The sequence below is a fragment of the Phaethon aethereus genome, assembly GCF_964289735.1.
Source record: "Phaethon aethereus genome assembly, chromosome: 20".
NCBI classification, from domain to species: domain Eukaryota; kingdom Metazoa; phylum Chordata; class Aves; order Phaethontiformes; family Phaethontidae; genus Phaethon; species Phaethon aethereus.
The window spans coordinates 12,777,119-12,803,972 of record NC_138596.1 but is presented as its reverse complement, the minus strand read 5'-3'; the positions used below and the strand labels follow the sequence as shown (position 1 = coordinate 12,803,972).

The 26,854-nt window shown below is 39.1% G+C and overlaps 1 protein-coding gene across 1 annotated transcript; it reads right to left on the bottom strand.

The window, feature by feature from the left end:
- Window positions 1-22,890: 22,890 nt before the first annotated feature.
- Window positions 22,891-25,794, bottom strand: ZBTB34 (zinc finger and BTB domain containing 34; the record flags this gene model as incomplete). The annotated part of the gene is made up of 2 exons (XM_082008894.1): window positions 22,891-24,412; window positions 25,754-25,794. 2 exons carry the CDS (start codon window positions 25,792-25,794, stop codon window positions 22,891-22,893), a joined length of 1,563 nt encoding a protein of 520 aa, XP_081865020.1.
- Between the last annotated feature and the right edge of the window lie 1,060 nt (window positions 25,795-26,854).

Sequence of the window (26,854 nt, the reverse complement as noted above, 5' to 3'; positions counted from 1 at the left end):
AACCTCATGAAGAAAAGGTTCTTCATAATGCTCCTAAACTAATAATTTTGAAATAAATTTTGACAAACATCTCAATATCCAAGATCCTTAGTTGCTAAAACCATGGAAGAGCAGGAGGCTGACAATGCAGGTTTGAATGTACGATGCTATTTTTATTACGATTATCCCCCATCTCTTTACTATATACACCAATACTTGAGTTCACTCTAATGGCTGTTTATTATATTTACAAGTTAACTATTAAGTGTTCTCTTCTCCTCTCTCCATTCTGCTATCTCTACCATCAAGAAGTAAAGTAATATGATCAACACTACTTGTATAAACAAAAGAAACATAATAAAGTGACATTCTACTAAAAAAGATCTCAGGCTGGGTACCTAAACAAATTAAGACAAGAAAAACAGTACAAGTTTCTCATAATTAGAAACCATTTTAAGAACTTTGCATAGACTGTGGAATTTTACCCATGTCTGGAAATGTTTACATCAAGGTTGAATTTATGTTTTTATTTAAATAAAAACAAAAAAAAACCCTCCTACAAGAAGACTGAATGAGAATTCGAGGAAGTTTTGTAAGACACCGGTGATTATCACCAGTCTTCTCTTGCTTTCATGACCTATTAATTAATAGGGGACACATACCACCAAAAGCTTTAATGCTGAAAATCACTTTCCTGAGCAACAGAAACTAGTAAAATAGTACAAAACTATATTTGTCAAGTTCCACCAGCACTGACGAAGTGAAATTGTCACTACAAAGCCCAGACTCTGCAGTAAACATCCACAAGAAAAACAGGAACCAGTAAACAGTTTGTTAATTTGTCATACAAACATGGATTTGCTGGAAAATGGCAAGGTGACTTAAGCTCTCCTTTAGCTTGACTGATGTGACACTTCTATACCACAGTGTTGCAGATACTCCTCCCCAAGTTAGATAAAAGCTGCGTTATGGTAAGTTATTGGCATTTGGAATGTATCTTCTGCAAACCAAGCTTTCCATTTTCATTGTGAAACTGACAAAAATGCCTCTCAGCTAAGGCAGTAATTTCTAGTCAAACATTGCATTCTGATTTAAATTTATCAGTAAAACTAGTTGAAGTGTCATATTTAGTACCAGTCTCAAGATGAGAAGACACCTTGCCTGTCACACTAAACATCATTAACATATTTTGAAATAGTATATAAATAATATATTATGGACGGGAACTAGTAAGGCCTAGTATTTGCAATATTTGCCACAAAAGCCTAACAGCCTTTGCGGCTCCTGAGTGTTCCATTAATAAGAAGCTGGGTTTGTATTCAAATGTTAGAAGTCTGCAGGAGTATCTTACATGTTCTACTATAAATGGGGAGGAAAAAAAAAAAAGTTGCATTTCTTAAATGAAGAATAACAACTATTTTATTTTAGAACACTATTTTATTTATTTTTATTTATTAATATTTATTTTAGTTTAGATTATTTTATTTTAGAACTATTATTATTTTAGAACACTTCAAAGTTTTCAACGTTCCACTAGATGGCAGTGACTCTTAACTTACTACATTTCAAAATGTCACATCTTTTGTTTTAGTATGTAATCATAACTCAGAAAAACGTATGTACTTATCTTTGATAGATTAAGAAATTAAAATGTAAGAAAGTGCTTTCTAGGTTTTAGGGTTTTATGCAATTACACTGAGAATCTATTTTACAGCATCTCTTCGAAAAATAATGGAAATAAATACAGAGAAAGTGTCACAATTTGGTTGATGTGAAGTCATTCAGAAGACAATGCTAGATTGCACTGTACTCTGGAAACAGTGATTACTATTAATACCTGGCCCGTGATTTAAGCCATGCTCCAATGATCAAGATGTTCATGTAGGACTGTGATAAATATTCCCTTTTAGCATGAAGAGTTATTCACCACAACTACTGCCATGTTCCTTCACTGCTTCACTTGCATAAAGTTAGTTTAGAAAGCCTGCTGCCTCTCTCAGACTCTGGAATACCCACAATCTTAATAACTGTCTTCTCACAGAATTCCTGAGGCTGGAAGGGCCCTCTTGGGATTATACAGTTCTATGTCTCTGCTCAAGCAGGACAGTTGCCCAGGACCATGTCCAGTTGGGTTTTGATTATCCCTATGGATGATGCAACTTCTCTGCACAACCAGTTCCACTGCTTGATCATTCTCGCAGTGTTTTCAGCGTTTAAGTGGAATTCCATGTGTTTTCCATGTACTCTATTCTATTCTAATTTGTGCCCATTACCTCTTCCATTCACTGGGTACCACTGAAAAGATTCTGGCTCCATCCCCTTTACATCCTCTTATTGGTTATTCTTATACATCGGTATAGAATGAGCCTTCTCTTTTCCAGGCTAATGCAGCTGAAGTCTCTCAGTCCCTCCTCATATGAAAGATGCTCCAGTCCCTTAATCATCGTTGTGGGTCTTTATTGGACTCATTCCAGTAAGTCCGTAACTTTCTTGAACTAGGGAGCCTAGAACTGGACACAACACTCCAGATATGGCCTCACCAGTACTGAATGAAAAGGATGGATCACATCCTACCACCTGCTAGTCATGCCCTTCCTGGTGCAGCCCAGCTTTTCCACAGCATCACAGCAGCCAAAAAATAACCAGTAAGGAGGGGAAAAAAGGCGAGACAAAAGTGAGGACTGCCTTAAAGACAAATGGATGAAACAAATGCCCTTTTCCTACCCTTACCATTTTTTCATTGAACTAATGCTGAGCACTGTGGTGGCAGAGGTCGATTTACAATAGTCCTAGGACCCTTCACAACTGACCAAGGAACAAAAGTCTTTGTGTGAGGCAGAGTACAACAACAAACAAAACAAGTTGTTATACAGAGCTATCAGGACATGGGCGAGTAGCATAAAATAAGAAATGGATAGACATAGAGACTACAAGAATATAAAAGAACCGAAGAGGATTACAGCGTGACACAAGCACTTCTGAGTTCTGAAAAAATAGTGCAGCTTTATTTTTTTAGGAATAACAGGCAGCAGTAAATTGGGAAACTGAAGCAAAAGCTTCGATAACTATTCATTTAAGCAAACAAAATCATGGTTGCTATCCAGAATCAACCAGTTCTTCTCTAAATAAATCCTTTAACACCTTCATGGTCATACTGTCAAGTTTGAAAGCAAGATGAAGGCATCAGCTATCAACGTGCTAAACTGAAAACTAATCTAATGTAGATATAAGAGAGAAACACGCATTCCAAAATTTTCAAGTACTGGGTGCAAGAATCTGAATGCTTTATATGTTCCAGAGCTGATCATATTCAGTTAACTAAGACAACTCTCAAGAGCATCAGACTACCAGTTTCAATTGTCTCAGGCTTCCTCTAGACTTTGACAGTAAGTCTAGCATAGAGATCTACCCCATGCATCTCAGAAGATGGGCTTAAAATGCATTGGTCTGGAACCAATCCTCATTCCAACAGATGATTGTGTGAAGACATCTCGACGGTAATACACACATCAATTCAAGCATGCTATCGGACCACATTCTACAATCTAGTCTCCCACGAACGCTTTTTAGAAGTAATGTCTTTGAACTGCTAGTCTTACTTTCCTGGAACAGGGAAAGAACACTATATTGCTACTTCAGCGGCTGCCACTTTCCCATATGCAGTTGGGGAGTTTTGCTGTGATGCATTACATTATTTTATCTTAATCCAGACTACATGCAGTTGATATTCTACAGAAGTCACTGTTACAAAAGCAGCTCATGGAGGCTGCCTGTTGGCACCTAGAAAAAAAAAAATCTTTTATAACTGTGTAAATATAGTTATCCTATGTTAACTGGCAATTACTTCACATAGACGAAACATGAACACAAACTCCACCTTAGCAAATTCTAAGAAACTGAAAGATTACTATATAAAATGAAGAAAAAGGGAGAAAGCACTGCGGCGTAATGTCAAAGGGAACAAAGTGAAAAATATTTCTAGGTTAGCAACAGTAACTACCAAAGCAATACTTGTCCTTAAAAAAGAAAAAATTACAAACAACAAAAAATCACAAGTTAAGAACCCAATAACATCTTGATCCTGCTGCAGCTCTCTCTTGAGCAGAAGTCCTCCCTCAAAAGCCATTACACTTCAAACAAGACTGCTGTCTTGCATAGAAGGACAAGATACATGTTTAGGAGAGTTATACTTCAGGGGAATCTCAGTAAAACAGTCACAGGAAAAGAAATATATATCTGCTGTATTACAATACTATCACAACTCTAACATGACTCTAGGTTCTCTAACAGAAGAGAGCAGACAGACATTTCTGTAATCTCTGGTATGAAACATAAGTGAAAATAGGAAAATACCTGCTACTTTAATTACAGCTGCATACTTACAGTGAAGTAAGGTAGTTCTGCACTCACTCAACCCATTCTGCTGCACACCTCCATCAGTCCGTTGTTGGGTCTAGTTCTGGCTCTTCAGCAGATTTAGCTCTTGTTTAAAAGCATGACATTCCTGTAAATTAACAGGAAACAGCATTATGCTGACATTTATTGTGTAACTCAGTTCTTCTCAAACTGTGTATTCCTCACCTGAAACATACACTCTGGTATATTTATTCTTAGCTCTCCCTCCCAGCTTTGATGGCTAGCTCCCCATTCTAATTTCATTGGTATGTGACAAATTCCAAAACTCAAAAGAATATATCACAGAGGAGGAGCAACATACTAGGAATTTCATAACTAAAGTCTCCAAATATGTACTGTAACTCTTCCTCACTCTGTCAACCAACACAATGTCCAAGCTTATATGGGTTTGCCTATTGGTTTTAATCACTTCTTTCAAGGTGCTTTATGAATGGTAAATGCTACTCATTCTCATTTCATTTTCCTCAAGACTTAAATGACCAAATAATTCTTCTTTCTCTGTTCAGCAAATTAAGCCACAGCTATTCCACCAAACATGATCAACAACAAACCTGAGAAAATTCTGTTTAAGCAAATTGCTTTGGTGATATTTAGACATGGCCCTTCCCTCTTCTCCTATTTTGCCTTATAGCAACTTTTACAACCGCTAACATTTAAGAAAATTATACATCAAATGAGAAGGAAATCACCGCAAAGATAGACGCTTTCATGTGGAAACTGACACAAAAATCCTATTAAAGCCCATGTTGCTTTGATAAAGTTAAAAATCACTGCAGATCACATGGCGCTACTACTGTGCCTCTACTAGAGTCTCTGTTCTCCTTCTACTGTTAAGGAACCTCCACTTACAAAAACGTATACCTTCTAGTCTTTAAATACATGTGATTCCTACTGGCATCAAAGCAAGCTATCTTTTGCTGAAAAGTAGTACTACATTCATACACTCAAACCTCATCCAAAGTCTGAGTATACGTACAGCAGACAGTCCCTGCGTGAGCAAATGATTCTAGTTCATAAAAGAATCAAAATGGCAAGTTACAAATGAGTAAGCATCCACTTAAGTATTTCAACCAAAATTACAGACATAATGTATGTTCACATCCCATCTCAGCTTGTCAGTCAGATGTGTTCCCTGGCAATTAATTTTTTGTTTTGTGTGTTGTCTGTGTGCGCACTCTATTCTGACTAATTCTTTCACTCTGAATGGCTTTGAAAATTAACTTTCAAGTAAAATTTTGATACAGATGAAAAAATTGCCTTTGCAAACTCTGTGCTGGCAGTCTCCAGTGTATCTGAACTTTTCAATTACGTAGCATTAATTCTTCCTGTTTCTCCACCTCCCCCATGCTGTTAATAGTCAAAGGTCATTTGGTATTGAAGGCAGACATCACTTAGGCAGACAGAATTTATCAGGAACAGATACACGTGCCACCTGATGTCAGCAAACAGAAGTCCATTAAAACATTAACAAACAGGGAAGAAAACAGCCTCTCGTCGGAAAAAAAATCATCAATATTTGGAATCCCGCATCAAAGAAGACCTCTTACGAATTTATCCAGTTGCTTTGCAAATATACAAAGCTTTTTGGCAAATCTTGGAGCATCTACAACATCCTCTAATAAGAAGTTCTGCAGCTTGTGAGAAAATTAATGTTTTTGTGAAAAAATCTCTGCTCCTGAAGCTAGCTTTTGTTAAGTCTTATTTTATGCCCTCTGGTGCTTGCATTAAAGATGACAAGTGAAAAAACAATCTTTCCTGTTCACCTTCACAATTCATGATCTTTGAAAGATACCATACCCTCTCTCAGACATGTCTTGTAGGCTGAGGGTTCCTAGTCAAGTTACAGTTTACTCCTTGTAAGTCAACCACATCCTTCACTTCAGCCCCATTGCCCCTCTCTGTAGCTTCTCTAATTTTCTCACACCCTTTTGAGGATGGGGATAGAAGACCACCACACACTGTTCAAGATATACACGCACCATATACTTGTTATTTGGTCTTTTCATGTAAATCCCTACCACTAACACTTTTCTGACCACTTTGATGTTCTCATAGATAGCTCTCTTCCCTATCTTGAAGGGGCTGACTGCAGCAATCTTGTGTTCAAGACCCACCTTGATCCTGCATTTAATCAATTAGGCTGATCCTGCTCTTCAAGTCTCCCATCACAAATTCTTAAAACATTTTTACTGCTAATTTTGGGGCACTCGGAACTTTTACCTTCCTTTTTAAAATGAGGGTATCAAAACTGTGCATTATAATCCAGTATCATTTCCACCAAATGCTTTAGAACTTAAAATCTTCTTCCTCATTCTGCTCAGTACTTCCTTGCCTATTCTTTTAGGGACAAGAATTAATCCTTTTTTCCTATAACATTGCACTGAGAGTTCTTTTTGCGTTGCTTACCTATTTTGACTGCCTGCATCACTAGCAGAATGTCTGCTCCTCAAAACACATTCCCTTGCACTTTAAATGAAGCCTACAGTTCCTCTTCTTCAATATAAAAATTTGTTTGACCTTAACACAAACTCTTTTGAAACACATAGCATGCCTCATGGTCTACTTCACCCTGTTCAGACTGACTGTCTTAACTGTTCACGTTTTTAACAAGTCATGTCATTTACAAAATGTTAACCATGGCATTCACAAATTTATTGCCAGATCACTCATGAAGTTGTGCACTGTCAGACCTAGTGCAACTCCCTGTAGATGCATTCTTGTTAAAAAATGGTTCTTTCATAACCAGCTAGTACTGATACATCAGATAGACAGTAAACCACCTGTTTATTGTGTTTGTTACTAAAAGGATAATAGGTTGCTATTTTTTAAGTTGGAGTATCACACAGTATTAGAATGTTTGATTAAGTAAACATGTTTATTTTACCTAGTTACCTTGGTCAATTCCACCTACAACTGCACACAGGACAAAGTTAGGTTTGGTTAGCAAGACAAATTTCTCACAGAACCATGATTGTCTAACTACCCAAGTATTTCTGTTCTTCAACATATTATTAAATAAAGCCCATCCTATTTTACCTTATTATTTTGTTTGATATCGATTACCAAGGCAACATTAAGGAGTAAGCTTCATGGAACACTTGCCTTTTATCAGCTCAACACTAGAACTCAGTCTTCAAATCAGGACTGGCAGGCCAGAGGTCTCAACTTGTACCTGGCAATTTAAGAAGAAATCTGGTTCTCAGACTTTTAAATTGTTTATCCTCAGGAGATACTGTCTGACATTTATTAACCAGAAAATATTTCATAGTTCTTATCTGATACAACATCCTGTTTCTTACCAGGAGAAAAAAATAATTATTATTATACAGACATTAATCGTTTTCCCAAATTTGCCTAGCAATAGACAAACGTATCACCAGGTTTCCTTCATGCTTCCTCCAGACTAGGTACCAATTCTTCATTGGTTCCTGATGAGCTCTGGCTTCAAAATCGTAGAATCATAGAATCTTTGGGTTGGAAGGGACCTTTAGAGGCCATCTATTTTAACCCCCCTGCAGTAAGCAGGGACACCTTCAACTAGATCATGTTGCTCAGAGCCCCGTCCAACCTGACCTTGAATGTTTCCAGGGACGGGGCATCCACCAACTCTCTGGGCAACCTGTTCCAGTGTTTCACCACCCTCACTGATCAAAAAAATCTTTGGTTACTTTTTCATCTACGGTACTCCAAAAATTCCCATTTATACAATTGTTACTTAGCTCCCCTATGCCCACTTTTATATATTCATTTTTGTTTCTAAAGACCTCATTTTCAAACGAAGTCAGTTTGCGCTGCTGATAAGTGTTACTCTTCTCAAGTATCATAGGAATGAAACACATGATTTTTAAATGGGACAATCTCTCTGTTGACCCCCTCCCCCTTCCATATGGGCTAATATCCCAAGTGTGATGAAAAATGGGAGCAAAATTTTGCAGAATAAAAGTTTTAGAGAAACGTTGTTGAAAACTGAAGTTTAATTAAAAAAAAAAACCCACAACACAGTTTTTGGCAGTTGAGAAAGATAAGCTTTTGCTGACTGCCAATACAATGTATTACTTTAACCAAAGAGACTGAAAAACTAAAAGTAATCACAATTCAATTTCACCGTTGTTAGTCATAGAAAACACTGAATGGGACAGAAAATATAGCAAATATCTTCACTTAAAGACTTTTTTTTTTTTTAAAGAATAAGTTTCTCAGTCTCATAGTCAGACAAAAACTGTGCTTCCTATATAAGTTTGCTTTAAAGATATTTTATATTTGTATATGTGATAAATTAAAATATCTTTCATTTTCTACAGTGCTCATTAGTAATGCTTTTAAATATACTATCATATCCACATGTAAAGTATGACTATGAAATATACTAAGAGCCTGGAAATAAAGTTTACATGGAACAAAAAGCAAAGCTCATAACTACTGCCCATCTTGATTTCTAGATGTCACTCCTTTACTAAAATAAGGTAAACAAACAGAAAAATGAATAAAATAGCTTGGTTAAAATGAGAGTTTTCTACCATTTTTCTTCAAACTGGAGCTAGACCATGCAAGACAGACAACATACAAAAAATGAACAAACAATTGTGCACAGTTCTGTTCTTATCACACACTCTTCCTGTCCTGCTCACACATGAAGAATAGCTACTAGGCACAGCATGAAGGATCAACATGAAAACAAATCTGACTTTAAAAGCCTTTGTTAGACATAAAAGGCACAGATTGCCATATTCAATTATAAGGTCTTTAAGGCAAGAAATGTTCTTCCACGTTGTAAGAGGGACCAACCCAGAGTTAAATTTTTTCCCCTAAGAAGTAAGAGACTACATATGTTCCATTTTCTTGGGTTCAGAAAAACAGACTACAAAAGGCATGCTGCAGTTCTACAACTGAGAATTTCAACAACAGTTCCTTCTCCACTACCTGCCAAAACCTTAGACATATTGAAGCCTGCTGAAGCCAAAACAAAAATTATTTGATTTGAAAAGAGATCTCAGGCAACCAAGGTTCCTTAACAGCACGTGCACAGTATTATTCACATGATATACAAATAGCTTTCAAATTTATTCCAAAAGTCCAGTGGAGCATGTGGCCAAACCCAGAAGGTTTTCATCTGCTCCCCTCACTACCCTACACAATAAATAAGTCTCTTAGACAGACTACGCTCATTGTCTACCGAATCTCGAAAAGCACAGCACCCTCTGAACCCACGTGCCCAAAAAGTAACTATCCCATTTCATCACACCCTTCGAGCCTTGGAAATCCAACCGATTAGTAAAATACCTGCACGGCCGGCGCACAGAGGGAGCAGCTGCTCCCGGGTCCGAAGCGCGCAGGGCTGATGGACGGCAGGCCGGCCGTGCCGCGGTGTGGAGGGGCAGGGGGCAAGCGGCGCGGGCAGCGCACAGCGGAGGCGATGGCACGATGGGGGCTGTCTGGCCCAACACCAGAACGTCACACGGCGGTCCGCGCATCGCCCGGAGGCGACGGGCTAAGGGGCCGTTCGCGAGGGGCTGCCGTGCCGGCCCCGCCGCTGTAAGGCCGCGCGCCAGCCAAGCGGCCGCTCGCCGCCTGGCCCCAGCCAGAGCCCGGTGGAGCCCGAGCCCCGAACGGCGTCTGCAGGGAAGGGCCTCGCAGCGGCGAACGCAGCCACGGGCGCGGGCCCGCTGCCCGCGCACCTGCCCGCGAGCCGCGCCGGAGGCTGCGCCACCGCCGCCGGCAGAGACGGGCTGCCCCCCGCGCCGCGCTCGCCGCCCCTCCCGAGGGGGGGCTCCCAGCCGGGCCCGTCGCCGCAGAGCTCCGCCCGCAGCACACGCCCGAAGTGGGGACGGAGACGGGCAGAGGGCTGCGGCGAACAGGCCCGCAGCTCGGCGGAGCAGGGCAGGGCGAGAGGTGCCGCCCCGCGCCAGCGGGGGAAGGGCGGCCAGGTCCCACCTGTCCCGCCAGGCGCGCAGAGCTCGTCCGCGCCTCACCTGTCCGGGGACGGCTGCCCCCAGCGTCGCCCACGAACCCTCTCGGCGCGCGACCGCGCCGGGACTGGGGGGCGGGGGCACCCTCAGCGCCGCAGGCCAGCTGCCCACCCGCCGGACCAAGCCCCCCGCCCGCCGCAGCCGCTGAGGACGAGGCCCAGGCCAGCCGAGGGGGATCGACGGGAGGGGACGGGGCGCGCCGGAATGACGGGCCCGCCGGCCAACCGCTGCTCCGCACGGGAGCGCTCACCAATCGGGACGGGGCGGGGCGGGAGCGTGTGAGCGGGCGGCTAGTGCGCAGGAGCCGCCGCCGCCCGCAGGTGCGGTGCGCCGTCTGTGGCTGCGCCCGCCGGCCTTATCGCTGGTGAGGTCGGGGTGGCCGGGGGTTGGAGGTGACGCGGCCCGACCACGCCTGGCCCGCGAGGGGGGTGTCGCGGCGCGGCCAGCCGTTCCTGGGGACGAGGCGGGCCGCGGGGTCAGGGCGCCGGGGCGGCCCCTTAGCGGGACGGGCCCGACAGGCCGCAGCCGAGGCTCCGCAGAAGGCCAGTGTCTTCCCCGCAAGAGCCTGTGCGCCCTCCCGTCCTCGAGCCTGCCACCGAGCGGCAGGTTCAACTGTTCCCCGAGGAGACGCGGGCAAGTCTGTGCACAGAGACAAAAAATCCGTTGTCTTTTATCCTGTCATCACCTGCTGCAGTACGGACTTCAACTCATCTTTCGAAATCTATCCACGAGCACCTCAAAACCCCCAAAGCAAACCTGGGTCCGGGTTCACGTTGAAGCGCTAGTGCTGGAGCCATCTGACGGTGACAGTAGTGTTCTGCCAAGGCAGTTAAACAGGGCTTCTTGAAGGTAACTGGAAAGTGAGAGCATTTCCACCAAACTATGTACCATTAAATTTGCCATACGCTAAATGCTTAAACTCCTTTAGAAGTGGTACCGTAACCTGCAGTGGTACCGTAACCTGCATTTATAACAAAATATAAAACATTTTGCTATATGGCAAAAGGAAGATGTATCTTTCTCTGAATTACAGCTTCTCTAAAAGCAATATTCAGTGGGTAGGTAGTCCACGAGCATCATTATAGGGAAAACATTTGCTCTGTGAATTGGTAGCTACATGCAGGATTGCTTTCCAGTCCATCAGACTGAACTGAGGTTTTGTACATGACAGAACAAAAGCCTAGTGAGGTTACTCAGAGAAGGTTTGAGAGATTGCATGGTGTCCAGAATACATTTAGAAGTTGCCTTTCCGATCTCATAGTCACTAAAAGTCTTCAATGACTATCAAATCCAGAGCAGTTTAAACATCTTCAGACATCCCAATTAAACATATATGACCTCTTTTCTCCCGAAGCAGAAATACTCATTTTTAGAATAAACTATAAAAATACCCTTAAGTATAGATTTGGGATCTGCTTGTGAATACTGATCACAAGTCCAATATCCACATCAAAGCCAAATGCACTATATGGAAAGGTATTTTCCCTACATTGCCCCCCCCCCGAATGGCTGAAATTAAAATTAATTTCATATGAATTTCCAATCATTTCATAGGCATGGACTATTCTTTACCTATTAGAGTTTATCCTATCTGTACTGCTAAGCTACATATACTTTCCTCCAAAACTTCTAGCATCAGCTCCCATTAGAGCAAGAGTACAGGCTTCCCTGGCAAAATGTTTTCCACTCTGTCCTATATCACTATGCCAGGACATTAAAACTGCAGTTCATGGTCTAGAGTCCTCTTAAAAAATAATACTAATAAAAAAAGATATATATAGCAGCTGGTATTTCTGCAAGGATTCAGAAAAGACAATGTGAAAGCTAGTTACTTTTCCTAATAATTATGAGATTCTAAGTCAGTGTTTCCAAACGGATGCTTTAAGTACTGCAAAGCAATAATGTCCACTGCCTAAATAGGTCTTGTGCATTACAGTCCAACACCCTCCGAAATCCTGGATATAAACACTGCCCTGCTAAGAATGGAATCATTCAGCAGCTGCTCCTCCTGTTGAGGGTATCAGAATAAATGAAGATTGGTAACTTCTTTTTTAGTCCCTGTTTCATGTTTCTGCTATGTACAGCACCTGAAATTATCCCTATGTAACATATTTTTAAAAAAATTGGCCAGCGCCCTCTGGAGGAAAAAAATGCATAGACAAGATTTAGAGTTCTACTGTACTGAGTTATTTGAAAAGGTTGGCAAAATGCATTGCCGAATAATGTCACTTTAGACAATGCTATTAGCCATTTAATTTCCCCAAATTTTAATGAAATGTTTCTGTGTATAGTTCAACTGATGTTGGATTGAATATTCAATTTAAATTTTTCCTAAATCCATGCACAATACAATTGTAATATGTTATTTCATATAGTTAATGAAATGTAGCATCCATGGGATCAGGCTCCATTTTTCCTGCACGATTATTGCTGAAAGAAAATAAATTCTAGGGTATGTCATGTTCATTGGCTATTCTAGCTTCCTCTCAAACTGTTTTCAAGAAGTCTGCCTTATGAAAAGTTAAACAGTGTAGAGTGTCTGCATGTAGACAAAGATCAGTCAAATAGAACTGATTTCTTTTAACCTAAACCATTTTTTTTCCTTAGCCTTCTTAACATAACTTCTTTAAAAAATCTTAGTCTTCTATCTCCTACCTTGCTAAAAGTGGTGTTTTATAGCACCTTTTTAACAAGTATTCAATCTCAGAGTCTTTTTCTCTCCATGATGAATTCAGATGTGCCAACAAAGATGAGAAAAGTTGAGGTATTTCAGAGCATTCATAGAATCATAGAATCAGAATTGTTTGGGTTGGAAGGGACCTTGAAAGATCATCTAGTCCAATCCCCTTCCATTGGCACGTACATCTTCAGCTAGATCAGGTTGCTCAAAGTCCCATCCAACCTGACCTTCAACACTTCCAGTGATGGGGCATCCACAACTTCTCTGGGCAACCTGTTCCGGTGCCCCACCACCCTCATTGTGAAAAATTTCTTCAGTATGTTCAATCTAAATCTACCTTCTTTCACTTTAAAACCATTGCTCCTTGTCCTGTCGCTACAGGCCCTGCTAAAAAGTCAGTCCCCATCTTTCTCCTCAGCCCCTCTCAGCCCTGGCAGCTGCAGGAAGGTCTCCCCGGAGCCTTCTCTGCTCCAGGCTGAGGCCCCCCAGCTCTCCCAGCCTGTCCTCCCAGCAGAGCTGTTCCAGCCCTCGGAGCATTGCTGGGGCCTCCTCTGGCCCCGCTCCAGCAGGTCCATGTCTCTCCTGTGCCAAGGGCTCCGGAGCTGGACCCAGCCCTGCAGGGGGGTCTCCCCAGAGGGGACTAGAGGGGCAGAATCCCCTCCCTCAACCTGCTGGCCACGCGGCTTTGGGGGCAGCCCAGGAGATGGCTGACCAGGACACATTGCCGGCTCATGTCCAGCTTTTCATCCACCAGTACCCCCAAGTCCTTCTCAGCAGGGCTGCTCTCAATTGCTTCATCCCCAGCCTGTATTGATACTGGAGATTACAAATTATTATAAATAACATGAATAATAGCATTATAAATAGCAAACCATCAAAGTGCATCGGAGATATACTAACACTGGGCAAATAAGTACAAATTGACACTGAAATTGTCAGTAATTAAATTCAGAATTAATATTGCATTTAGAGTAACACACCTTTGCATCTCTTAAGGAGTTTTGAGAGAAACTCTGTCAAAATTTCTACTGCTGCTTTTTAATTCTCCTATCTGCTGATATTTGTCCATCCTCACATGAGGCTTTGCATGGGAATGAACCCATCCTTCCTTCTGCTGACTCTGCTACATAAATGGTAATTTCCAGCAAAGGAGATACATAGCAGTGCTGAGCAACATCCTGTAAATCTTTATATTACAAGAACATCTACACACAATAGCTAGAATAGATTTAGAATGGTGGATACCCATAAAACAAAAGATAAGTCCCTGTTTGTATTTATTCTACTGAAATTACAGGCGTGGTTTAGGGAAGCAAGTTATAGTATGTATGAAAGTAGGAAAAAATGAACAAAATGAAAGTAGTTCTGGTAAGAAGTTTAGGCGTAGTGTTATCTTGGATCAAGAAGTTCTGTTTGTTATTTAAAATTATGAGCTATTAAGTAGTTTCAATCACCAAATTTTTTTGTGTGTGCCTTTGTCTGTCAGCATTGATTGGAACTGATTTAAAGAAAACCTTTCTCAGGCTTTACCAAATTAGTGCGTTGGAAAAAGTATGCAATACAATTCTTTTATTGGATATGTCTGCTGAAATAGCCTAAAGTATTGTCCAAGTTATTAGGGACAAAGTCTAAAAAAGCAGATAAGTTGAAGTTTAACCACACATACTGTACTATGGCACTGTAATTATTGCCATGGATTGCAACTCTAAACAAATATGAACTACCCAAGGTCAGTGGTGTATCCCTAGATAGAACTAGATGATGTTAGACTCCTATACATCAAAAATTCAGCGCAAGGTTAGCTAGAAAAAAGGGAGTTGAAGAAAAACCTGAATAATTTCTAAGTGTTCAGTGCAAAGATAGCAGAATTATTCTGATAATCTAGACTTTTTTAAAACTTCAAAATAATCTGATATATACCACCACAATTTCTCTTATTTCCATGTCTTCACATGGACAAAACAAAGGAGGAGTCCTTTGAAGCTACCAGCCAGTTTACATAGGCTATGACGACCTATGTCATCTCATATCTGAGCACAGAGGAACTCCCTGTCTTTGTAGCAGAAGATTTTTCCTCTCTATAAAAGGAGAGAAACCAATTTTAAGAAAGACTATTCAGATAATGTGAAGTCTTCTGATGATGAATGGGTCTTGAAGTGATAAGCACTGTGTTTTACATGGTGTGAAAATTTGATCGTAACATCATAATTTCAGCTTTATTTGAGTAACTTGACAAGTTTTGACTCATTAAATGTACAAAGACAGTTTTCTAATATCATTGCTTTGGTCCTATCCCTTCATTGTTTTTCCCAAGTTTTCTCTGCCAAAAGCAATTCTGTATCTGCACTTCCAAGGGCTTCTCCATTAATCCTCAATATATCTATTTTCTTATCACATTTCACTTATATCTAGCCAGGGTCACTGTCCTTTGCCTGCTTACTGTTTTCAAACAAGCACCTTTGTACTTTCTCTGATACTGCCTCATACTGATGAATTCTTCACCAACGTTGCAAAATTGCCTCCGAAAAATCATCCTTCAAAACCCTTCTTTGTTTCAATATCAGAAAAAGTCCACTGTGGGTGACTGCAACCTGCCCCTCTGACCAAAAGCCTTTTATCTTTTCCTCTCCTGTCTACATCTGTTGTCTTCTGTTTTACACAGTACAAGACTTCCGTGGAAGTCATGTAGCAACATGTCTTTCTTAAACATGAGTCTGATTTATAGTGCCACAGCAGTACGGACAGACTTTTTCAGAGCTCCGTACTGCCTTTGTCAGCCTTCTGTTGCACGGTATCATACAGAAGATCTTCCCTGATACTATTCTACCCTTTTTTTCTGATGCCAGAACTCAAGATGTTTGACAGAAAGGGAGATCTCTTGCGCCCATTCAGCATGATTAGCTCCTATACGCAGAGTTTTTATGTAACTAGGAAAAAAGCCTAGTTTGCATAGTGGACATAGAAGTATGAGCCTTCATAAAAGTACAACTTTTCTCTAATGCCCTTGACCAAACTCCACTACATTCAGGGACAGGTGACCAGGACCTACCCATAGTGGCATATTTACATTTTGCTAATGCTACAATTTTACGCTTTTCAAAAGAACACAATTTTAAAACATACCCAAAAAAAAGTGATTTAAAGGAAAGAATGTTTATTTCATTAACAATTTAAGTTACTTTTCTAACTCACAGTACCACTCATGCTACAGGGCACACTATCCAGATGATATTGCATACATTATGCATGTATGTTCCTCTGATGGTGCCAAGACATACATCCCATTCTTACTGAAAACTACATTTCCAGAAGCACCAGATGTACCACTTCTATGTGAAAGGAGTTGTTAATTACTTTCCCTTCCTCCATCGCTCCCAAAAAGTTTGATGCCCTTAGGAACAGTATCTGTTCTAAAGGGTAAATTTATCTAGAACTCCATAACTTAGACTGTACTTGTATAGCATTGTAAACAAAATACAGCATGCTTGTTTTCCTTGATGAAAGCAAGTAAAAAGCAGCCAGCCATATCAAGGAGGAAATTTTACACTTGCCTTCAAATAGAAATAACTAAGATACTGGGGCCTGTGACGGATGCTGCGGTGCATCCCCTTCTGCATACTTGCCTATTACAAGCAATTTCCACAAGGTGTCCAGTGTTGTGGAACATCTGTGCCAGCATCCAGTGCACAGACTATCTGCTGTAAACAAATCTATCACATTTGTAATGCAGTTGTTGAGGATCATGACTGCTCACACTCTTCCCAACTCACAAGTCTGCACAGGAAACAGCTAAAGCTGCTTGTATTACTGGTCTGTGGACAGAAACTTATAATGAAGGAAACACAGCAAATATTTTCTGAAGGAACTGGTGAGCCTAAAAGTTAACTGCATCATTCCATGGATACAACCTCGTTGCATCTTATTTCTAACCTCTATGGCTACCTGACAATCTGAAACAATTCTACCAACTCAAAACAAAAGAAAACAAAACAAGAAAAAGGCATGGAAGGGAATATAAGAAGTGTGCTATGTTCTCTCTGTTCTCCAGGTAACAGTATATCTTGTTTACCCTATTCTGCATAGGGTTCAAATCCCCTTACAAGCAAGGAGATTTGAACAGATGTTTTGCTAAAATAGTTAATCTGCCCATGGGGGCTCGGGGGACAAATCAAACAACTAAAAAAAACCCCATCCCCCCAAACCCAAAACTCCAGAGCCAGTCAAGATAACTATATCCTTCAGCTGCATTAGCATTATATAAACACCCCCTTTGCTGCCACGCGAGTGTAAAACTCATTTCAATTTAATTCAGCTTTATTATAGAACAGAAGTCTTTGCTAGCATACATCTCATACACAATGAAAAACTGGCAACGTTGGTAAATTTTAACCAAATGTAATAGTATCAGCTGTGTTTTCATGAATATAAAGCAAAAATTCTTTCTGCAAAATTCCAGTTGTCCCAGGAAGGATAAGTCTATCTCAGCAAATCAGTGATAGTATACAACTTGGTTGAGGATATATTAACTCCTCCACAGAGTTGCTTGTTACAAAGGCACTTAAAGAGTTGTCAACAGCTGGCTGCCATGAAACAAGTTAAGGCTGTGCCATCAGCTGAAAGTAAATAAGCAGTTGCTGGCTACCTGTGTTGAATTCAGGCTTGTGGGCTAGAAGGAGCTGTATCCTAACTTGCTGAGAGCAGCATTAGCTTGACTGTTACGTATGGCATAACATAAAATGCAAATGCTGCTGTGGAAATTAGATGTTACCTTCCCTACCCAACTGACTTGCCTCTGGCTTGGTGTTAAACAGATTGCCACCACCTGGCCAGGGTTTTTTGTTGTGCTTTGAGAGTTGGACAAGGTTTTGGAGCACTAAACTCAAATGATCATCTGTTCATAACTAAACAAGCAATACTGGCAAAAAAGAGAAACTTTGAGAGTAGTTTGTCTCTAAAGATTTTTGATTCCTAGTTAGTATATGAATATTAAGCTGCAACTTTTTATAACACTTCAGGAAAAGCATCTAAAATGCAAGTTCCTTAGCAATTTAATATCTAAATGTAGACACCGACACCATAGATTTGCTCTAGAAGCATTTTAATTTACAAACAGCAATTCCCATTGACTTTATACCATAAAAAAAGCAATTTACAAGCAAGAAACAAAGTCGTCAGAACAAAATAAAGCAGCACTGAAATATTCATGTCACAAATCTAAAAACAAAGTGAATACAAGAGTAAAATATCATTTGAATAAATATTTTAAAATCCATGCTATAAAATAATCCTTAATGGCAAGTTATTAATTGTTACAGCATCAGCTTAGCTAGCTTCATTTACTTCATATGGTGATGAAGTGTGGAGTTGTGAGGTTACCGGTTTATATTGCAAGATAATGACACCAAGTCAAGTCATTCAAACTGTTCAATTATTTATCATGAAAAACAACCATACAAATAAAAGTTATTTAAAAATACAAATTTTCAGTCAGAAAAAAACACTGTTAAGATCGTGCAAGAGCTCTACCTCTAATCAGATAGTCAACCAGAGGCTTGCAATACAAGTCCAAAGGCTGAATTCATAGCATATGTAAATGGGAGAGACAGCAGTTTATTGTATCTACCACAGCAGGAGTTACTTACATAAACTAGAAGCAAACCTGCTCAGTTACTGATACTTAGCATCACACCCCCTGAAGAAATACAGGAATACATGTCCCAGGCTTACTTTTTTGTCTAGCATTTTTTTTAAATGTAAACTTGCGTAACTTAGGTTAATGCTGTCACAGGGATGTGCAAGTAGTATGAAATCTACGATATTAAATACAACTATTCTGGCACTTGTTAAAATATATGTAAAATGCACAGAGATTATAAAGTTTGAACATTTTGAATGACTTCACTAAACTTCCAATTCAATCACTATTATGAAATTTACAATTCATGAAATAAACAGATTCATATAAAGAATTTACATAATTCCCCAAATACTTTCAAATATAAAATTTATTAAATAACCCTGACCAGTCAAAAAGCACCATTCAAGGGTAAAATTCCCTTGGAAAATAGATTAGGTGTTGCATATTTGAGTCCCTTTCAATGGTTTCATGTGAAACTTGTTTAGAAAAATGACAATAAAAGAATCACAGTAAACTAATACAAAAATTCAAATAAGATATATTTTTTTAAAAGGTAAAGCTCATTCAGTCTTTTCTCAGCCCTTGATTTTATTCCTGCTGTTCTTCCCATAATTCAGCCTAAACATATTAAGAGGCCTCATTGTTTTTTCTAAAAGTAAACCAAAGGCTGCAGCATAAAATATGAATTTATGCTTGGGAAGACTGCATCAAGAACTATCAATTTAGGCCTACAGTATATTCTGCTGAACAGTGAACTGACAGTATCCTTTATGCTATTAAAAGATTTCACACTAAAAAAGCAGAGCCAATCTTGAGGCCTTATTGACCAAACGGAACATTTAATATACGGTAAGTATTTACAGAGCTATTTTCTAAATGTATTTACAAGTTTAGAAGAAATAATATGGAAGATAACTGATTAAGAAAACTAAAATAACTGTTTAAAACCACAAACATTAGCAAAGGTATAAAATCCTTTATTTTCACAGTTTGTCATAATAGGTTAAACATCTAGAGGAAAGGACACTGTCACTGTTTTCACATTTGTCTATAATTAAAAAGGTAGATTAAGAAGAGACTCAATTATGAACCAGCCTATATAATTTCATGATTTATTTTGCTGTCAAATATTTCTTCACATATTTTATTGACTTCTGCATTTATTGTAAATGAAATGTGTAACAGTTCTGTGCTAACTTAAAACTGTACAGACTCAAGACACTGTACAGTACTTCCATAATTTGCTCAAAATAACACAGCATACTCTGTTTTGGTGGACTTGTGAAATGAACTTCAGTCAGATAATGCTTCATGTTTCATGACAATGTCAATCCTGGCATACCATTATGTGACAAGGCACAATTTAATTGCTGTTGCCAGGTTTGAAGTTCATCTTCTACCACAGTCACACACTTTGTAAGTGTAAATGTAATGCCTGATGATGTTTTATGCTCACCTACATATGCATCTTTTGAAGCACTGCTGAACTTTACAGTACTGTGTTATGGCTTGATAATTATTAACACTGCTAGCAGTGGAAAGGGTAAATGGCGTATCAACACGAATAGGAGCAAGTAAAACTTGCGAACCGCTGAATCATGATTTTGTAGAAAAAGTGATCATTTCCTGCCCCTTAACAGTCCCGTTACAATGTTTTGAACCTGAACCTGTACAATCAAAGTGATGTTGGTTTTTATTTGTTTTTGTCAGAGACAATTTTGGATAAGTCACTCTTTGGTAAACTCAAACCATTTTAATACATTTACAAATACAAAGAACTAGATTTAAATAATGTAACTAGATTTAAATAATGTTAAGATTGTGACACAGAGAAATTCAAGAAATATAAAATTAGTACCCATATCCTGCTATCCTCAACTCATACTTCCATGGAAAAAGTCACACCAAAGGCACCACAGCACAGGTCCAAGATAAAGGGTTAAAAATAACTGTACATTTCTTGGATTTTGCATGTCTCAGACTTAATTTATCAAAACACAATTTTTTTTTTTTTGCATTTAATTACTTAAAACAAACATTCATGAAAAAAACAGTATCAGAAACACCAACATGTTTTTAAGTGGGTAAACATATAGACTACCTTCCCTAGACACAGACATATACTTTCCCTTACTGGAAACAAAAGTTCTATTGTTGCTTCAAGGAGAGAAACATCTCCCCACCCTCTACCTCTTTATTTAGGCAATTTTAGGACAAAGAGGCAAATTATGTACTCAATTTAACTGAAACTGATCCAATAAAGCAGGTGGGGTTTATACTGTAAAGGTGTATTTAGTAAAATTAATTTTTATTGCAGACTGTCACAATATTAAGAAGTGTATTTAATAAAGCTACTACACAAATATGCTCCAACATCACAGGAGCCAAAAAAGCTTTACAAGATAGCAAACCTACCTTTTTGCTTTCCCGTAATTTAGGAATGAGCTTTTATTTTCTACATTTCAGGAGTTAAAACAGCATGTTCACAGATGTATTTTCAATATTTGCTAAACTAACATAAAGCCAAATTACATAAAACCTGTATTTTAAAGAAGCACGTGATTAATTCTGTTCATCGGGTAGAATTTTACACAGTAGTGTTTGTCAGATCATGCTTCTGAGGTCTCTTAAACTACTGTGGGGTTTTTTTGTTGTGGTTTGTTTGGGGTGGGTTTTTTTGTCGTTGGTTTTTGTTCTTTTTGTGTGTGTTTTTTTTTTCTTTTGCTTAACTGTTACCATTAGGTTTCACATTTTATACATTATACTGACCTAAATGATGAAGCTAGCACCATATTAAAAAAAACTTTTGTTGAAACAAAAGATTTAGAGTATTTTTAAAGTTGTTGGTAGCTCCTTTATGCAGAAAACAACCACTGAAAACAGTAGGGAAGCCATAGCAACTCTGTAATACTCACACATGAAATAACAGACATATTGCTCGAAATTCCCATAGAGTATTTGTTTTTATACAAAAAAAAGTACAAATTCCAAGTGCTGACATATCACTTGGAGCTTTAAGTAGGAAGTCAATGTGCACCTGAAAACAGCTCTCTTTAAAGAGACCTATTAAAACACTGCTTGGAAATACTGTAGTTTAAACTACAACATCTCTCTCAGGTTTTAACCAACCATGAAGAGTGATGAAGTTAAATTTAATTACCTGGTATGGTTCTACAGTACGAAATGAAGGTAGATTCTGAGGCCAGTAAAAACACATTTAAAACCACAATGCTACTTTTAGGTTTGCTAATTTTTTTATATATATATATATATATATATATAGATATATCTATCTCTATATATATAAAAAGGTCAGCACCACAGGTTGTCCAGCTTGCATTCTAGACAACTAACAAAACCCCTCAACAATTTAACCATAATTTAATAGATTTATGGCATTTGGTTTACATATGTTATAAAGCAAAGTTATTAAAACAAGGTAATTCACTTTGCTCAATTTTGCACACAAAGTAATAGTTTAAAAAAAAATGAAAACCAAACAACATTCTTTTAAAACCAAAACCATCCTCCCAAAGTCCAAAGTCCTAAATCCTAAGCAGAGAGGAGACCTAGCAGTTGAAAGAGTGGTACATGGTAAAAACCTTGACACACTTTCACATTCACCTCAATCAGAATAGGAAAAGTGAAAGCATTTTATATATATAAAGCAAATTTATATATATAAACAGACTAACTACCAAAAACAGTTAGTAAAAACAGATTTCATCATGACACACAGAAGGAATCAAAGCTATAACATTCTGTCTCCCCATTGTTGTGTAACTCATTACCAGCAACAGCATTTAGGAAATAAAATAAAGGGAGATTACAGCTTCGTTGTGCATCCAGCAGAGCTGCCAATCTTATACTAATCTCTTTCTCCACTGGAATTTGTGTCTTGACAGATCAACCAGTAGGGACACTTTAGCAGACTCTTCCTATCCTTTCCCCAGCACACTGTCTTTGATGTTTTGAACATCTTCAAAAGTAAAAAAAACCCAACAAAACAACAACAAAAAACAACCACCCAGCCTACTTCAAAAACAAAGAATACTTATGTAGTCTTCTCCAGAAACCATTTCAAACTGATTTCCAGAAGGTCAGGAAAATTAAAAGGCTGTTACATTGTACTGAAGATTACTAAAAGAATAAAAGATTTAAAAAATACATTAGTAATGTGCTTGTTTGTGTTGCACTTAGAATGTAATATTTTAATCAGATGTGTTAGACATTGCATGAATTTCCATACTAGAATCCATAGCTTCAGAAGCTGAAGCATCATTATCTACTTTCTGTTCGACAAAAGCTTCTGTTCTGTCTGGAGACTCTACCCTGTTTCTTACTTCTGTTACCCCAGGGTGATTTTTTCGCAAATGCTGGTTTAGTGTACCCTGGAAAGGAAAACATTTTCCACAGATCTCACAGCGAAAGGGCTTGTCATCTGTGTGACCACGAATATGATACTCAAGTTGGTCCTTGCGGGTATATTTTTTCCCACAAAACTTGCACACAAAAGGAGTTATTCCCATGTGCAATCGCATGTGTCGATCAAGGCTCCCTTTCTGGTTGAAAGACTTTCCACAGTAAATACAAATTAGCCTCTCACTGTATGGATACCAATGACCTCTTGTATTTCTTTCCCGTGGACTATTTTCATATCCTGGGTTACTCACCATGGATTCACTGTCAGCCCCTTGCACCAAGCCCTGAACATCACTATGCAAGTGACCAGCGGATACCCGTTTTTGGCGTGCACGACCCCCTCTGAAACAACTCAGCATTGACCTTGAAGGACTCGTATTGCTCAGGTTTCCAAAGGTTTCAGACACACCTGTAGCCTGTGATGAAGCATGGGTAAATGAATAAACATGTTGTAAGACAGACCCATAGGAACCAACATTTACTGCCACCACTTGCTCTCCATCCACCATTTCAGTATGATATCCATCATCACCAAGGGAAGAGCTATCAGAGCAGCTTGGCCTGTCAGACTTTTCCATTTTAACTTTCACCTCTGCAATCTGACTTTCCCTTACTATCAGGTCTCCTTGCTCATGATCACCTTCAATCTGAATCTCATATTCAGAGATACTCCCACTGCTTCCTCGATCTGAATGCCCTTCTTCTTGCAGACGACTACGTAGAGTTTTGCCTGGAGTAGTTTCCATCCTAAGATCGCTGCCTGCTGTTGACTGTCGCACCTGAGAGCAATAAGGGGGAGATATCTCAATAGGATTGGCAAAGTAGCTACTGTCTTTCACTCCATTGCGATTTTCTGAATTTTCTTCAGCACCAACAGTGACAGAGTCAACATCACCAACACTGATCTTTGAATGAATACTCTCCAGTATCTGTGTGCATTTATCAATGACGCACTGCATCTGTAGAAAGCTAGCTGCAGTTAGAAAACTAACAACATCCTTCAGCTGTAAGGACATCCTTCCAGTGTAACAAAAAGAAAGCAACTGTTCAAAAACATTGGGATTTTTAATAACTGGTATTGATAAGCCACTCATGGTGCTTAATGCTGAATGGTCACGGAAATAGGGAGAACTGGCAGCTAATACAGCTTTATGGGCTCGAAATGGCTGACCCTGAATATGCACAATTATGTCACATAGCTTTCCTTGCAAGCGGAGTTCATTTAACTGGCTCAGAACAGTGTTGCTGTACTCGGGCACATCAAACTGAATGAAACTGCTGCTGTCCATTTCTACTGATGTAAAGAGTAATCTGAAAGAAAAATGAGAAGATTTACAACTCAGAATGAATACAAAATTTTTCATTTAAAAAAAAAATGCTTGCACATGTTGAAGTTAATTCACAATGATCTGTTTAAGGTGCGTTGCAACAAAACAGCTGGTATAAATACTTGATATAATACAAAAAGTAGAGTCTTAATCTACCCATTTCTTGCATTTCTATGATTTTAATTATCCTTCTGCAACATTCACGATTCAATTGCTCATAATACATCACAGGCTCCCCGAGACAGTCTATGTCCTAAAAGGATCTTTGTAATTTCACTCCCTGGCAAGAACTGCAGAACAGTACCCCCACCCTCCCAAAAGAATATTAATTTTATAGTCACTAGGCAAGTTAAAAACTTCAGAACCTTTAGTACGTCTTCAAGCCAGATACTACATTGATATTTGCATGGAACTGCAGTGTTAAATTGCCCAAGAGTGATTTTGGGAGGTACTTCATGAAGTTTGAAAAACCTGCTAAAGAAAAGCCACAGCTGCGTGCGTGTGTGTGCACGCATGTGTGTGTGTATGCACGTGTGCACGTGTGTGTGTGCATACACACACACAAAAATACTTTAAAAAAACATTCCTTAAGTCTAGGTACGTCAAAATTATTTCAGAGGAGATGAATATACTATACCAGTGACATTTCTGTTTAAACATTTACCTTCTTAGAAAATAATCGCAATAGTTATTTTTAAAAAGTAAAAAGCAATCTTTCAATATTTACATCACAAAACAAGGAAATCCTAGTGAAAGGAAACATTTAGGTGTGGACTCAATTCCGAACTATTTACCCAGTGTGTCAGAGGTTCCCAGATAATAATGAATTTGCGTCAATATGTGAGGCAGCATTTGAAGGAAAAGTGTTTGAGCCACCCATGGACTTTCAATTAAATTTTTAAATTTCCTTTTGTGATTTTAATTATCTGTTCAATAAAACATGATGTGAACTTTGAAGCTCATCTGACACAGCAGTGATTTCCTAGCCAGAATGATTTGACATTTAAATTCTAACCTAACTCAAAAGCCATGGGTACACAAAATTGTCTGATACGCTGGGAAACGATGTTTCAAGAGGCTTTAGAGAAATGTATACATTTCAAAACAAGATCTAAAGAAAAGCACTTTACAAATTTTTCATAAATAATTATCATGAAAAGCACACACACAAAATTGTCCCCTTGAGAGTGTCTATCTGTAGCAGACATCACCTTACATTTCCAAGACTGGGCCCCTAATCAAATGCTCAAGAATCTTCAGACTTTTATTGCTATTCTTGTTCTTATTAATGCAGAAGTCTAAACATATCATATTGCCACCATACCTGCTTTTCCAATTGAACAAACAGATCTCAACATCATCCATTGACTTCTGATGCAGGAAGCATGTCCAATGTATCACAACATACTAGTGGATTTTTTTTTTCTATTTATGTCTTATGTTACATGCTGTAATGGGACATATGAACAATTTAAATCAAATTATGCAAATTCAGGCACTCTAAAAACAAAATAAACAGGTAGGAACACGATAAAAAGCCTACAAGGAAGAACTGGAGCTGCATCAGCTGCTGTCACTTAAAACTAACATTCACAATCTTCACAAAGGTTCTCTTCTTTTCAGCAGAGAAACAAGACAGCAAGCTTCCTGACTTGACTAATATTACATCTGATTTAGAAAACTGCCAAAAACTCTCACAGAGCATTTAAAATCAGGTTATCAGAGTTGCTAAACATTTTCTATAAGTTACCAATGTGTCATAGATTAAAATGAGTAAACCAGACTTCATCTGAGTTTTTACAGTTGTTATGTAAAAGCAGGGGAAAAGACGTTTTGTATGCTCATGTATCTGATGAGGGAAATAAGGCCTAAAAGGTGGTTATCAGAAGTGATATGATCACAGCCATCTATACAGAGAAAGCTTTGGCAGGACAGTTCTTTTATTCAGCAAAGCAAGCTACAAAATCATTCAGAGCTTGTGAGGTGATGCAAGTCAGACACAGGTCAGGAATCAAACATTACAACAAACGAAACCCAATCTAACAGTGTTGTACTTAAACGGCACGATCAACCCTGTTATTCTGAGCTTTCCTGCATGTTGTGCAGAGAACCACTGTTCAAGTCCCTAGCAGATGCATCCACTCCATTGGGAAGACAGAAATCTCAGCAGGTAGGATACATGTTTGTCAACTTCCCTCTCATTCGACAGGGCAGCAGGCTTCCTTACAAACCCAACATAGGTCACTACCTTTAATTCGTGGGGCTTATGAGGTATGCACAGATGCAACATCAGGACATTCCTGATTAAGCTTCTCTTTGCTAAGTGAAGGAAGAGCTTCTGTTGACCTTAAGTGACATGAATTGACAAGTCACCCAGGTTGAGGACTCTGTACAAACCACAAGACCAGTCCCCAGCAGTGATAAT